The sequence below is a fragment of the Passer domesticus genome, chromosome 23, assembly GCF_036417665.1.
Source record: "Passer domesticus isolate bPasDom1 chromosome 23, bPasDom1.hap1, whole genome shotgun sequence".
In the NCBI taxonomy this organism is placed as follows: Eukaryota; Metazoa; Chordata; class Aves; order Passeriformes; family Passeridae; genus Passer; species Passer domesticus.
Window position 1 is genome coordinate 3,847,639 of NC_087496.1, and position 14,638 is coordinate 3,862,276.

At 60.5% G+C, this 14,638-nt stretch overlaps 1 protein-coding gene across 13 annotated transcripts in view; it reads right to left on the reverse strand.

The window, feature by feature from the left end:
* The window catches only part of IGSF9B (immunoglobulin superfamily member 9B), a 42,811-nt gene extending 41,016 nt beyond the window's left edge, over nucleotides 1-1,795 (reverse strand). For 12 of the 13 annotated variants that reach the window (XR_010350361.1, XR_010350366.1, XR_010350363.1 and 9 more), the window contains exon 1: nucleotides 1,531-1,794. Coding sequence is in view for 4 of the 13 variants with exons in the window: in XM_064397910.1 (XP_064253980.1) it covers nucleotides 1,531-1,594 (64 nt within the window). In the remaining 9 variants the exon portion in view is untranslated. Of the gene's footprint in view, nucleotides 1-1,530 lie in introns of all 13 variants that reach the window. The other variant, XR_010350367.1, reaches the window with a different exon arrangement.
* Nucleotides 1,796-14,638: the final 12,843 nt, after the last annotated feature.

Consider the following 14,638-nt stretch of genomic DNA (forward strand, 5'->3'; position numbering starts at 1 on the left):
GCTGCTCTGCTCCTCTCCCCGGCGGAGCATCCCTGTACGAGCAGCTGCTGCAAACACTGCCTCACCACACTGCAGCACGCAGCTCAGGCAGGCAGCAGCCGGCCACGGCTCAGTGAGAGGGGCTACGTACCCCAAAATGGGGCAGCTCCATCGTGAACCCCCCGAAAGGACAGCCCCGTCCTGACACACACCCCCTGCCTCCAGGAGCCGCCTGCCAGGCGACGAGGACAAGGGACTGTGGCACGGCACAGATGTGACCCAGTGGGCTCGGGGAGCGCCGTGAACTGGGGGGGCTGCAGCACCCCGGAACGTGTCCCCTCCCAGCCCACCCGTGTCCCCCGAGGCAGTGTCCCCACACCACGGGGAGGGCACTGGTGGTAGCTCCCAGCCAGGCATCGCTGGCTGCCGGCAGCCACCGCATCCCCATGGGCAGGGTGGGTGAGACCCGGGGCACGGCTCCAGGGTCTCATCCCGGGTAAGGACCACCGGGACGCAGGGAAAGCCGTGTGCCCAGTGAGGAGCCAGCGGCAGACATGGGGGACGGTGCTGCACCAGCGGCAGGGAGCTCCTCTCTACCTGCAGGGATGGCTCGGAGGGGTGGGAGGGGGCTGGCAGCTGAAGGGAAAGAAGCTAGAGCAGGAAAATCAGGGTTATTCCTTGCTGCCGTCTCCGTCCTGACCTTGGACAACCCTGTGCCTCAGTTTACCACAGCACAGCAGCCAGCCTGCAGTGGGGGGAGAAGGAGGGCAGCCTCTCCTGGGCGGGGGGGTGGGAGCAAAGTCACCCCCAAACCCGCAGCCGGGGCGCTGCAGGGGAAGGCGACGAATCCCTCCTGCATTTCTCCTTGCCCAGCCGGGCTACCCTTGCAGGGAAGGGCAAACGCTGCCCGCACCCCCCGGAGCTGCCGCAGGCGCTTTCCTCAGGATGAGAGAAGAAATCCGAATGCGGAGAAAAGCTTGCCCATCCCCGATCAACGGGGACACCCAGCCAGCCGCGCTCCCTCGCCGCCAGGACCCGCACCCGCTCGCCTTTTCCCAAAGGGAATTTCCAGCCCCTGGGCAGAGGCTCCGCCGCACCGGCAGCGCGGCTTCCCGAACTTCCCCAGCTGCAGCCGCTGCCCTCGGGGAGGTCACGGCCAGCCCCGCCGAGCGCCTGCGGAGGGAGGATGCGCCGGGCGCTCCCGGCTCCCCCCGGCAGCGGGGGATGAAGGAATCGCCAGCGCCCCGCCGCAGCGGGAAGCGCTCGGTCCCCGCACCGGCAGCGGGGAAGACGCGAACCCCGCAAACCGCCTTAGCAGCCGCAGTTCCCCCTCCTGCCTCCTCCCCAGCCCCTTCCCGGTACCCTCTCCCCGGGACGTGATGCCCCCTCGGTGCGCGCATCCCTCCCGGTCCATGCGCATCCCCCCCGCCGCATCCGGTACACCGGCAGAGGGGGGGGAACGCGCAAAGGCGGCCCCGCCACCGCCCCGCAGACCCCGGCGCGGCCCTCCCGGGCTCCTCCCGGCCGAGAACACCCCGCGGCCGCACTCACCTTGGACGGGCAGCCCGCGGGCGCCGAGCACACTTGCTACCAAAGCGGCCACATACCAAATCATAGTACTACCGGCCCCCGGTGCGCAGCATCTTCCGCCCGCCGGGCGGCCCGGCCGGGGCGGGGCGGGGCCGGGCCGGGCTGGCCGTGGCCGGGCAGGGCTCGGCGGGGCTGGCGGGGCCGGAGGGGCGGCTCAGAGCCGGCCGCCCGCCGCTGCGCCCATGCCCGCGCCCATCGCCGCGCCGCGCCGCACCTGCGCTCCGCCGCGCGGTGCAGCCTAGCCTGCGCCCTTTAGCGGCTCGGCACCGCCCCCGCCCGCCGCCCATTGGCCGCGCCCCGGCGGAGTGGGCGGTGATTGGCCGCCGCCGCGGCCCGGGCCGGTTCAAGGTGGGTTGGCGCGCACGGGGCCCCTGCGCCGCAGTATCATGCGCACTGCCGGGAGCGGCGCGGTCACCTCCGCCGGACGGTCACCTCCCCGCGCCCGCACGGGCCGCGGCCTGCGCCCCCGCGGGGCCGCCTCCCCGGGCCCACATGTGCCGCCGAGCCGCCGCGGGGCCACCTACCCGTGTACAGATGTGCCGCCGAACCGGGTCGGTGTCACCTGCCTGTCCCCAGATGTGCCCTGCACCGGTACAGTGTCACCTCTCTCTCTAGGTGTGCCCCTGCACCGGTACAGTGTCACCTCCCCGTGTGCAGGTGTGCCCTTGAACCGGTAGAGTGTCACCTCCCTGTGTCTAGGAATGCCCCTGCACCGGTACAGTGTCACCTCCCTGTGTCCAGATGTGCCCTGCACCGGTACAGTGTCACCTCCCTGTGTCTAGGTGTGCCCCTGAACCAGTAGAGTGTCACCTCCCTGTGTCCAGATGTGCCCTGCACCGGTACAGTGTCACCTCTCTCTCTAGGTGTGCCCCTGAACCAGTAGAGTGTCACCTCCCTGTGTCCAGATGTGCCCTGCACCAGTACAGTGTCACCTCCCTGTGTCTAGGTGTGCCCCTGCACCGGTGCAGTGTCACCTCCCCGTGTCCAAATGCACCACCACACAATCTCAGTGCCACCTCCCTGTGTCCAGATGTGTCACCGAACCAGATCAGTGTCACCTCCCTGTCCCCAGATGTGCCGTGCAGCGGTACAGTGTCCCCTCCCTATGTCTAGGTGCGCCCTGCACCGGTCCAGTGTCACCTCCCTCTGTCTAGGAGTGCCCCTGCACCGGCTCGGTGCCACCTCCCCGTGTCCAGATGTGTCACCGCACCTACTCAGTGTCACCCCCCCGACCCCAGATGCATCACTGCACCAGATCAGTGCCACCTCCTCGTCCACAGGTGTGCCCCTGCACCAACTCAGTGCCACCTCCTCACCCCCAAATGTGTCACTGCACTGAGTGTCACCTCCCTGTCCACAGATGTGTCAGCGCACCCACTCAGTGCCACCTCCCTGTCCCCAGATGTGTCACCACACCAGACCAGTGTCACCTCCCCATCCCCAGATGGGCCCCTACACTGGTACCATGTCACCTACCTGTGCCCAGATGTGCCCCTGCACTGGCTCAGTGCCACCTCCCCACCCCCAGATGTGCCCCTGCACCAACTCATTATCACTTCCCTATACCCAAATGTCACTGCACCGACTCACTGTTCCCTCCTTGTCTCCAGAAGTGTCCCTGCCGGGGTGCAACGTCACCTTCCTGTCTCCAGATGTGTCCCCTACACCACCTCAGTATCCCTTTCAGCTCAGTGTCACACCCTGTCCCCAGATGCGTTCTCTGTGCCAGCTCAGCATTCCTTTCCTGTCCCCAGCTGTGTCTCTGCATGCCCTTAGTGTCACCTGGAGGTGCTCCCTACACCTCAGCATCACTTCCCTGTCCCCAGATGTGCCCCCCTCCCCTGGGGCAGTGTCACCTCCCTGGCTCCAGCTGCCACCTGCCCCTGCTGCCACACACCGCTTCTCTGGCACGCCAGTGACAGCTTGTGACTAGTCAGGGTCACCTCCCCACCACAGCTGAGCCACCTGCCCCCTGCACCAGCCCCACATCAGCTGTGCCATCTGTCCCTGCCACCACCTCAGGGTCACCTCCCTGCCAGCTGCGTGGTGCCACTGCAGCCTTGTGCCACACACCAGCTCAGGGTGACACAGCTGTGACCATCTGTGCCCTGGCAGAGGTCCAGGGCCATCGCCCCACCAGCCTGGGATAGATATGTCACCTGCCCCCTGCGCCAGCTTGCTGTCACCCCTGCCAGGGCCCTGCACTGCTCAGTCACCTCACTGCCACCACCACAGCTTGGTGTCACATTCACCTGGCACCGGCTCGGTGCCACTGTCACCTCTAGCACCAGCTGTGCCACCTCCTCCTGTCATTTCACCCCCTGTGCCACCATCCCTGCTCCTGCTCCAGGCCATTTGCTCACTGTCACAGCCCACTTGTCAAGAGAGAATTTGGGTTCATTTCAAAGGAAAACGGGCAGAAAACAGGAAGTGCCCCTGTGCTCCCCCATCTGAGCCCACCCATCCTCCCTGCAAGGACCTGGCGATGCCAGATGGGCAAACAGCCGGGCTGGCTCCCCCAGGAGCGTGCCAGCCATGGAAAACAGGCCACTGAACTTCCCTAGATGACAGCCAGCCCGGGAGGGGACAGGCTCACACGGAGAGGGGGACACAGCGTTTTGCCCCCAGCACTCACTGTCTTCCCCTTGCCCATTGGAAGAGGTCTGAGCAGCTGCTCTTCCCACCTCTTCCCATGCACGTTCAGGAAAGAAGCAAAAAAAAAAAAAAAATACAAACCCAACTCTTGCAGAGGATGTGGGAGTTTGAGAAACATCCCACAGCTTCTGCCTGGAATTACATTCCTGGAGGATCAGATGTTGGCACGGCCCTGGGCAGGAGGCAAGAGCATCCCCCAGCCCAGCCCAGCTCACGTGAGCTCCCGGGCACTTTGCTTCCCCAGCAAATTCCAAGACCTCATAAAAGCCTGACTCAGCTCCTAGTGCTGAGGCCTGAAGTGAAAGCTTGCAGATCTCCACAGGGGTTGGCACAGCCAGGGCTGACCCTTGTGCTGGGGCAGTTCTGCTCTCCAAGCTGCTCTCCTATTTCCTGAAAGTCTGGTTTGGAGCGGCCCTGGAGGGCAAAACCCCTCGTCCAGCACCCTTCCCACACCAGTCCTGCCACCTTCAAAGCACCCAAAAATTCCCAGCCATCACTCACTGCCTGCAGAGCAGCCAGCCCAAGGCTGGCACAGCTCCACGTGCCCTCGCTCAGCCAGACAGAGACAAAGTGTTCTGGTCTAGCTGGAGTCCGTGTCCCCATCAGATCATCTCCATGTCTTTACCTGGCTTATGCCACTAGTTCAAAGAGGAAGAAAACATAATGAAGGGCATTGATGGCACCTATGTTAGCACAGCCCAACCTGGGAGGCATCAGGAGCCCGTGGTGGATAGGGGCACCCAGCCCTGATCCCAGTGTGTGCATTGCCAAGCTGAGCCCAGCACGGGGGCCCCACCAACATCCCTCAAGAAACTGGAAATATGGGCTTGGTTTGGAGCATGGCTGTCAGTTCACACCCTTGTTTCTCCAGACTAATTTGCTGGTTTCATGAAATCCATTCCCCACTGTTTTCACACTTCTCTCCCTCTCTATTTATAGCTGGGTTTATTTACATGAGCAGGGCACTCCTTGTACTTGCACGTCAGTCTGTGGTGGCAGAGCCGGGAGCGGGTGAAGGAATCCATGGCAAGGCAAGGAGCCCCCCAGTCCCTGGCCATGGCCACCTCCTGCCCAGCACATGGGAGGCACCAGGCAGCCCTCCGTGCCAAGGGGATGAGCTGGACCCAAATCAGCCACACAGCCCCCAGACCCACACAAATGTCGTGTCCCCATCCCTGCCTGGCACAGCGCTGCAGCTCCCATGGGATGCAGGTCACCCTGGAGCTGGCACCTTCCTGCCCCACATTCCCAGCTGGAGCTGCTCTTGCAGCAGCGTTTTGCTGAGCTGAGCTGTACCTGTGTGTTGTGCTACTGAGCCAGGGATGCCCTTGTCCTCCACACAGCCACGGCCAGCAGAGCCCATCGTGCCCAGCTGAGCCACTGACCACTGCCCAGTGATCATTCCACTGCTCTGCCTAACGAGAGGGATAAAAATGCCAAAATGTGGTTGTTCTTTAAAAGAAAACAGCTCTGACAGATGAGGCAGGAGTTCTCAGATTAGCAGCAGAGACCTGGGGGATGCAGCTCTCCCCATCACACACGTTCATGTGGGAGAGATGCAGCCCTGGCTGAGCCCTGCTCCATCTCCCTGAGACTTGGCTCTCAGGATCGGGGAGAGAGGTTTGGATTGGGAAGTGGCACAAGAAAAGTGGGAATAAGCTACAACTCAGGCTGGAAACGCAGGGAATTCCAGCACTTGGAGCAGCAAGGATCTGGATCAGACTTCATATGGGGCAGCAAAAACACTCAACACTGGAGAGGGGCTGAACTGAAAATGGGACTTGCCAGGGTATGGATTGCTGCCTCTCTCCCTCTAGCTCCTCACTGCTGGTCACCAGTCCAGGAAAGCAGGAATCTGGACCCAGCTGCTTCCCACCTGGCCGAGGGATGCTCCAACCCACACGGGGCTGAGTCTCCCTGCACAAGTACATGATTATTCACAGCCTCCAGCATTTGCATGGTGGAGTCACGAGTCTCACAACACCTGATCTCCCGGGAGAGCTGCCTCCTGCACTTCGGAGGGAACGGCCCACATTCCGAAAGTGGGACTTGGTGTCTCACAGCATCCCACATGGCCCAGCTGTCACCTCCTCCCCTCTCTGTGCAGGGACCAGGAGAGCCCACCCCATCCCTGCCACCTCAGCGAGGAGGAGCAGCAGGGCAGGGGCCCGCGGGAGCGCTGGGAACTCGGGAGCTGAGCCTGGGAGGGCTGTGCCAGCCTGCTCCTCGGAGAGACCAAAACAAGCCCCCTCAAAGGACGAGCAGGCAGATGGGCTCGGCTCACACCCAGCTGGGGTTAGGCTCATTCCCTCCCCGGCCCCTCTCCCCTCGCTGGTGGCTCATCCCCGACGCGTGACTCCAGATGGCAAACAGGGAATATCCTGCCATGCCTTCCTGGCTGCACATCCAAGTCGTGGAATGATCCACCTGTGGTATTTCAGAAAAGACACACCAAACTTGTGCGAAGAGGGGTCAGTTGAGTCACGGTAACAACTTTCTCCTCCCGTTAGCAGGTCTCCAACAGAGCTAATTACTCATCAGCCCACTAATAGACTCACTCACACAGCACTCCGTGGATCAAGCAGCAGCGATTGTCTGTCTTGTCTCGTTAACCTCAAAGGAAGATCCGACTGTGGTAACGCGATACCCCATCCTTATCTCATCACCTGCTTCTCCAGCCTAAATATGTCTTTCCACGGCGTGGAGCATCCCTGTCCCACCGGCAGCCAGGGGAAGCCTTGTTGTGCTGCTCTGTGGGATCCTGGCTGGAGCAGATGCAGCCTGGGGGTCCCCAGACCCCCAGACACCGTTCCCTGGTGTTTGCTCCCCCAGCAAGGGGCAGCAGGACGCTGCTGAGCTCCCCGGGGACCCATCTCACCCCTCACACAGAGCAGCGTGCTGCTGTACCCCCCATCCCACTGCCCCGTGGGGGGACACACCCCTCCTGGTGCTGCTGGGGGTCGCCCCTCCACCCTGCAGGGATGACAGAACGTACCCTGCGGCAGCACCCCAGCACTGCCGCCCACCCCATTACTCACTGGGGCTCTCTGGCACCGGGAACACACCTCCCTGCGCGGGAGCACAGGCACAGCACGTGCTTCTGGGGGCTGCGGGACTTGTCATCGGCGCTGTCATCGCCATGAGTAACCACACTTTGCCTTGGCTTCCCCGAGAACATCCCCAAAAAGCCAGGAGCGTGCCGCTCTCCTTGCTGGGGGGGCGAGGCACAGAGCTGCTCAGCTCCCTGCACCGGGGGAAACTGAGGCACGGGGAGCGTGCTGAGCTCCCGGAGGGAGGGGGACAGGGCACCTCTCCTGGCAGGCTGGGGACGAGAGGTGACTCAGGGAAGGTCGGGAGGCCAGGCTGGCTCAGCGCTGTGGGCACACGCCGTGTCCCACTGCTCCAACCTCTCGCCCTGGCATCCTTTCCAGCCCCTGCACATGCAGCGTGTCACCAGCTGTGACACTCTGCTGACGTCCCGGATCATGTGGCATCAACCTCGTCCGTAATTACCGGCGCAGGAGCTCTCCTCCTCTCTCTGATCTCTGCTGCCGTGCCGGGCTCCCCGATGCCCGCGGGCAGAGCGCACCCCAGGGGGGTGGTCAGCACCCCAGGCTCCCCCAGGAGCCCTGCTGGTGCCAGGCAGGGTCCCCAGGATGTGAGACCGTCTGCAATCCAAACCTTGCCCCCCAAAATCCCACCACCAGGTGCTGGCCCTGCTGCAGGATGGGACGATCCTGTCGGGGTCCCCTCCCCGGCCGGACCCCACAGCACCCCAGGACGGGCACAGGCAGGCAGGTGCCAGGGCAGGGAAGAGCCTTGCAGCCTCCCGAGGATGGAGGGGGGCCGGGCTTAGAAAAGGCTTTTGCTGCCGGAGAGAAGGGATCTCTTGTGCAGAGCCAGGAGGCAGGGGAGCCTCAGAGCCGCCTTTGTTCCAGGGAGAAGATGATGGCTGCAGGGTCTGCAGCCTCGCACCTCCCTGCCCAGGCTGAACCAGTTCCTGTTTTTCTCCTCCCTCAAAGGGTGGGGGGCTCAGGGTGGCCCCTGAGGACCCAACAGGCAGAGACCACCCTTTGCTGGATGTCTTTTCCCATAGCCACACCAGGCACACCCCAAACTGGGGTACATCCTGCATGGGGGAAGCAGAGTCCAACCTCTCAGGGAACCCCCGTGTGTGTCCCTGCAGCCCCAGCCCCCTCCTGCTGCTCCCTGCCCCGCAGCAGGTGGGCAAATCCCCAACTCCCTGGAACAGCAGCCTGGCAACCTGTAACAGGATTGCCCGAGGCCACAGCCCCCCAAGCTGTCTGCTCTGCTCGGGAGGCCAGGCACAGTGAAAAGAGGCTCCGGCCCTCCCGTGTGTCCCCTCCAGGCACAGCCCAGGTGCCGCAACCAAGGGCTGAAGGAGACACGGTGCCCAGGACAGGTGGCTTTGTGCCCCCAAGCTCAGGGCATCACCACAGCGTCCCCAAACCCTCCCTGGACCAGGAGAGACTTGGGGGTGAAGTGCAATGAGCAGGGGACACTGCAGCCAGCCATGGGAGGAAATCCCCATGCAGAAATCACAGTGGCACCAGCCTGCGGGTCCGGGGACCCCCCAGGTCACCCTTTACAGCCACGGCACTGCCAGGGGACACAGGGAGAGGTGACAGCGCCCTAGGGCTCTCTTGGGGACGTGGGGGTCCTGCCCCACCGGGACACACAGCTCCCCAAAACATATCTTCCATGGAGAGGGGCACAAAGCTGCGAGAGGAGCTGGCCGGAGCCGAGCAGCCCGGCGAGCCAGCCCGGCCCGGGGCAGCGGCTGTCGGCAGCGCTTCCCGCAGCTGGGCTTGGCTCCCAGTCAGCTTCCCCCTCCCCAGGCTCCCTCCCTGCCAGGCAGCAATCAGCCCGGCATTCACAGGGCTGCGGGAAGATGACTCGGCAGCGAGTCAGACCACTTCGGGGACAAATGTGCAATCAGTCCCCAGGAACACGCCTGGCTCCCCTGGAAGGCCGGCAGAGCTCCAGGGAATGCCCTGAAGAGGCTGTGGGCAGGGGTAGCACTGCACCCTCCTTTGCTGGTGCTCCCCCATCCCAAAAAATCCCCCCCCTCCAGGGTGCTCGCCCACTCCTGCAACACCCTCCTGACACAGCTCAGGCAGCAGGAGTGTGGAAACTCCCTCCCATTTTTCTGCCTTCACTGAAGATGGTCCTGGGAGCAGAGCAGCTGGAAAGCCTCACAGCCCCAGCCTGTTTTCCCTGTCTGACAGCAGCAGGACAACTTTCCAAGTGCTGAGAGCCTGGGAGAACTGTGACTGGTGTGAGCCCAATCCCACCTGGATGCATCAGCACTCCCAATAGCAACCTGGGCAGCACGACAGCCACTCTTTGACCCACCAGACTCAGGAAGAGCCCCATCCCATGTCACCCCAGCCCTGATTTCCATGGATTTGATCTCCCAGACAACATTTCCCTCCCATCTCGGGCACTGGTGTGTCGCTGCTGCCTCACACTGACATTTCTTTCCCTGGATGCCACTTATTTATAGCATGCCTGACCTTTCCCCAAGTTTACATCCTCCTCTCCCTTTCCTTCCACCCACCCACCCAATCCTGGGAACCACCCCTGGGATGCTCCCAAGCCCAGCTGTGTGCAGACATCCCCCAGGGCCCGGCTGGGATGTGATTCCCCACCATGGCCATGGACAGGAGGACAAAGCTGGGGGTGTCTGTCAGGCACGAGCCCCCTCCTTTGCCACTGCAAGGAACAGCTTCCAATTAAAGCAGCTGCTTTGAAATCCAGATGGTCCATCGTTCTTGCTGGGGAAGAGGAGAAATTCTGTTTCGCTGCAGCCCCCTGCAAAGCAGGGCTGGGGAAAGCAGCAGGCTCCAGCCGTGTGGGTGGGATTTGCCAGCGAGCTGCAGGCTGGAAGGCCAAGGCAGAGCAGGGAAATTTGCATTGCAGCCCGGCTCAGGGCTCTGGTGCCGTTCCCTTGGGCTGCAGGGCAATTTCTCCCATTTTTTGCCCAACTGTAGCAAGACCCAGCTCCCACCAGGATCCCCCATCACTCCCTCCCTGGGTAGTGCAGTGGGTTCCCTCCAGTGCAGGCACCTCCCAGCACCCAACCCCTGCCCAATTTGGGGAAAATTTCTCTCTGGAGCTGGACGGGCTGCTCCAGAGAAGAGAGAAAGCACGTTTGGAAAAAACCCAGCTTCAGCATCCACCCCTTTGCACTGCAAACCCCCTGCTCCTGCCAGCCTGGGGTGGGAGTCTGGGTGCCAGGAAGGGCATCCCGGCTGCTGGAAGCGCAGGAGCCCCTCGCCCTCCCTGCTGTCTGTCCGTCCCTCTGTCCCTCCCCAGGCGATGGGCTCCGGCGGCCGTCCCGACCTCCCGGCCCGCGCCTCCTCTGCTGCTCTAATTACTCCTCTCGCACCCGGCGCCGGGGCCCTCCGACCAAATTACGATCGATCCTTTGCTCCAGCCCAATCGATGCCATTGACTGAGGCATTAGAAAGACAAATCCGGGCTCCCCGCCCCGGGAAGGCGGCGGCAGCCTCGGGGTGGGGGATACCACGGCACACAGTGAGATGTGGGAGGCACAGGGATGCCCTCGCTTGGTGCTCTCCATCCCTCCATCCATAAGGAGAGGGCAAACAGCTCCCAGCACCTGAAAGCACCGACTCAGTTGTTCTCCAGCTGCTGGACACGAGGCAAGCGACAGCAGGGATCAAACCCCTGGAGCACACAGCCCTGAGCAGCCAGAAATCCCTGGCAGGAAAGGACTTTCCTCCCAAAACCTCCCCTGCTTCTGCCCAGCTCCCACTCTTTTCAATAAAAGAAAGGATTTTCCCTTAACCTGCTGAATCGGCAAACCCAGCCTGCGTCCCAGTCACCTGAATTAAGCAGCAGTGATATTTAACAACACGGGCAGCTGATGAACCAGCCAACCTGGGAAGGGGGAGAGCTCAGGGGGACAACCCTGCAGGGGAGTGGGATGCTCTGGGCCAGCCCTGAATGGGACAAGACTGCTCTGATCCAGCTCTAATCAGGTTGGGAATGCTCTGATTGGGATGGGGATGCTCTGGTCCAGCCTTGAATGGGACAAGGATGATCTGGTCCAGCTCTGATCAGGTTGGGGATGCTCTGGTCCAGCCTTGAATGGGACAAGGATGATCTGGTCCAGCTCTGATCAGGTTGGGGATGCTCTGGTCCAGGTCTGAATGGGACAAGGATGCTCTGGTCCAGGTCTGAATGAGTTTGGGATGCTCCAGTCCAGCTCTAGATGGGATGGGGATGCTCTGGTCGGGTTGGGGATGCTCTGGTCCAGCTCTGGGTGGGATGGGGATGCTCTGGTCCAGCTCTGAATGGGTTGGGTATGCTGTGGATCAGTCCTGAATAAGTTTGGGATGCTCCAGTCCAGCTCTGGGTGGGATGGGGATGCTCAGGTCCAGCTCTGGGTGGGATGGGGATGCTCTGGTCCAGCCCTGCACAAACAGGCAGGACATGATCCAGCCCTGCCTGGCACAGGGATGGGTCATGCTCCCTCACACCACATGAGGAACAAATTCCAGTGCTGCCCAGTAGCCACCAGCAAGGCTGCAGTGGGGAATAATTGCATCACAGCCTGGACAAGGGATCACTGGCTAAAATCCCCCCTGGCCCAGCGTTACACAGATGGGAAACAGAGGGGGGCCACCCCTGAGCCCCCTCCTCCCAGGAGCAGATAATAGACCCCGTGTGAGCAAATTACAAGGAATTTGCAGCCATCCCATCTAATCCACAGGGGAGACATCTGAATCCTACAAGGAGCATTTGGCTTCTGGGTATAGAGGAGCTTAGAGACATGCAGAGGCATTAAAAACACGCCTGGGGATTAAGCTGGGAACTGGGAAAGGAGAGCACAGCTGGAGACCATGGGTAGCTGTGGGAGAAGATGGTTGGGGCTATCCAAGGGCTCTGGCAAACTGGTTTTAGGCAATGTCCAAGTGTCCTGGTGTCCTGATCTAGGCTTGGAGTCTGAGGCATCAGTGCTGGAGGTGGGAACCCATGGGATGCTGCCAGAAAGGTGGGATCTGACTATAGTGTGCTAAAGTGAGGTGTCACAGCATTTTGGGCTCCAACACCCAGCAGGCACCAAGAGCTGCAGCCTGTGCCCAAACCCACATCCAGGTCACATCACCCAGCCCTGGGCTCGAGCAAAGTCAGCCCCAAGCATTCCCCAGGATCAGGTCCATGCCAGTGGGGTCTTCCAAGGATAGACTTTGGCAACGTCCCTCATCATTTGGGATTTATTCTGATCATCTCTAATCCTCTGCCTTGATTGCTGAGGCCCCCAATCTCATTAGTTGGACTACGCTGGGTCATTATTGATGTTGGGGGGTGTTTAAAATTGATATTAATCCCATCTCGATAATCTGGTATTTATTGATTTTTATTTTTAACCTCCCATGTTATTAAGATGAGTTGAGCCAGCTCCTTGTTTCTGGGGGCTGCCCCACCCCAGCAAACCCTCGGAGGGGCATCTTGCAATGCCAAAGGCTCCCAAAAACCTGGTTTATCCCAGCCCACGGAGGAGATGCTACCTCTGGCCTTTGCAGGCTGTGAGCATCACCGAGCTGCCAACAGCCCAGCAGCACTGACCCCCAGCTGCTCTCCTTTAAACCTGTTATTATCATTTTTCTTAATTACCACAGAAACAAGCGGCTTCCACTCCGCACGTTCAGGACACGGCGAGCGCCTGATGAGGAAGGAGCCATTAGCACCCCGTCAAAACAGCATCTCAGAAAGGATCTCTGACAAAATTGTCACCGGAGAGGCAGGGGGAGCGAGGCAGCCCGGCACAGTTGTACATCATTTTGACAGCTCGCATTAAGGCAACTTCAGGCACCTCTGGGAAATTACCTCCCCGTTAAACAGAGCCAGGCGCAGTGCCTGGGGGCTGAGCTCAGCAGCTGGGGCAAAGCAGGGCAGGGAGGTGCCCCTGGAGGTGCCCAGTGCATACAAATCAAGGGTCTGTGCCTCAGTTTCCCCGAGCACAGGCTCAGCTGGATGATCAGAAGGGGTTTCCTCCACAACACCTCTCCCAGCTCCGGGCTGAGCTCAGAGCTGATGGTTCCCGATCCGCCTCCTCTCCAGACCCTTGGCAAAAAGCAAAATGCCAATAACTTCGGGAACAGCTCGTGTTTAGCTTGGCAGGCTGGCTATTGTTCCTATACTGCGAACGCAGGGATGGCACAGACATGTTTGGGGTGGATGCAAGCTGTTCCCCCCAGCCCCACCACAGCAAGTGTCAGCTCCCAGCTGGAGGCACATCAAGCGGGGCTTTTTGGGATGAAACCACCTCCAAAGGCTCCCCAAATTAATGGGGTGGGAGAAAAACCTGCTGCAAATGCCTTCCCATCCCCATAGTAACCCATCCCTCCATCCTAATCGGGCTGCTCTGGGCATATTTCTGCCCAAAGGCAGCAAGTTTTTAGCACAAGGTAGGAGAAATGATGGAGCAAAGCCAAAGTCAAGTACCACCAGCTCCAGCAAGTGCCTGGAGAAGCTCTCAGGGAGCAAAGCAATGCAGAGGCAGCAGTCCAAGATAAAGATGTGGGGGTAGGGAGGGCAGCTTCATGGTTGTGCTGTATTTTTAGTTCCTGGGTTTAAGAGCCAACATTTTAATAGGGGAGGTTGTTTTAATTGGAACTACAGTCACTAAGAAAAACACAAGAGGAGTAAATATAGAAAAATAGTCATGTTTCTGAAGGTTCTTTGGTATTTGTCTAATTAAATGGAGCATTTTAATTGCACATCAAACAGTGCCATTTCTAAAAAAAAAATAACCCACAGTCATTTGCCTTGATTTGAAGAGCAGCTGACACCAACTTGGAAAAACAAGTCTGGACCCCCTCATTGGCAAAGGAGATTTGGAGACGCCCCAGGGTGTTCCACAAGCATCAGCCCACGGATGAGGAGCTGATGGACCCCGAGTGGTTTGGGATCCAAACCCACCTGCAGCTCCCAGGGATCCCTAACACATTGTTCCCACCAGGGAAACCCTCTGCTGGAGGTCCTGAACGTTATCTGGATGCCAGGAGGTTGCTGTCCCCTGCTCCAGTGGGAGAGGAAGCTGCTGGTGCTGATAAGGTGCCCCTCAGAGCCAGACACTCCAAACGCAGGATCTGGGAAGAGCCAAGCAGCCAGTGAACCACCAGAGAGCTACAGAACACATGCCCATGAAGATGCCAACCATCTGGGCACGTGTGACGAGCAAAAAGCCACTTTCCTGTGTTGTTCCAGACATGCTGGTGTCAGGCATCACCAGGTATGGAACATTTTCAAAGCTAGAGACACCCAGGAGCTTTTTTTGATCCTTCCGTACCTGAGCAATGCACAGCCATCACTTGCAGCTGTGCAGCCCACAGCTCCCTGCCTGCCACTTTGAAACGGC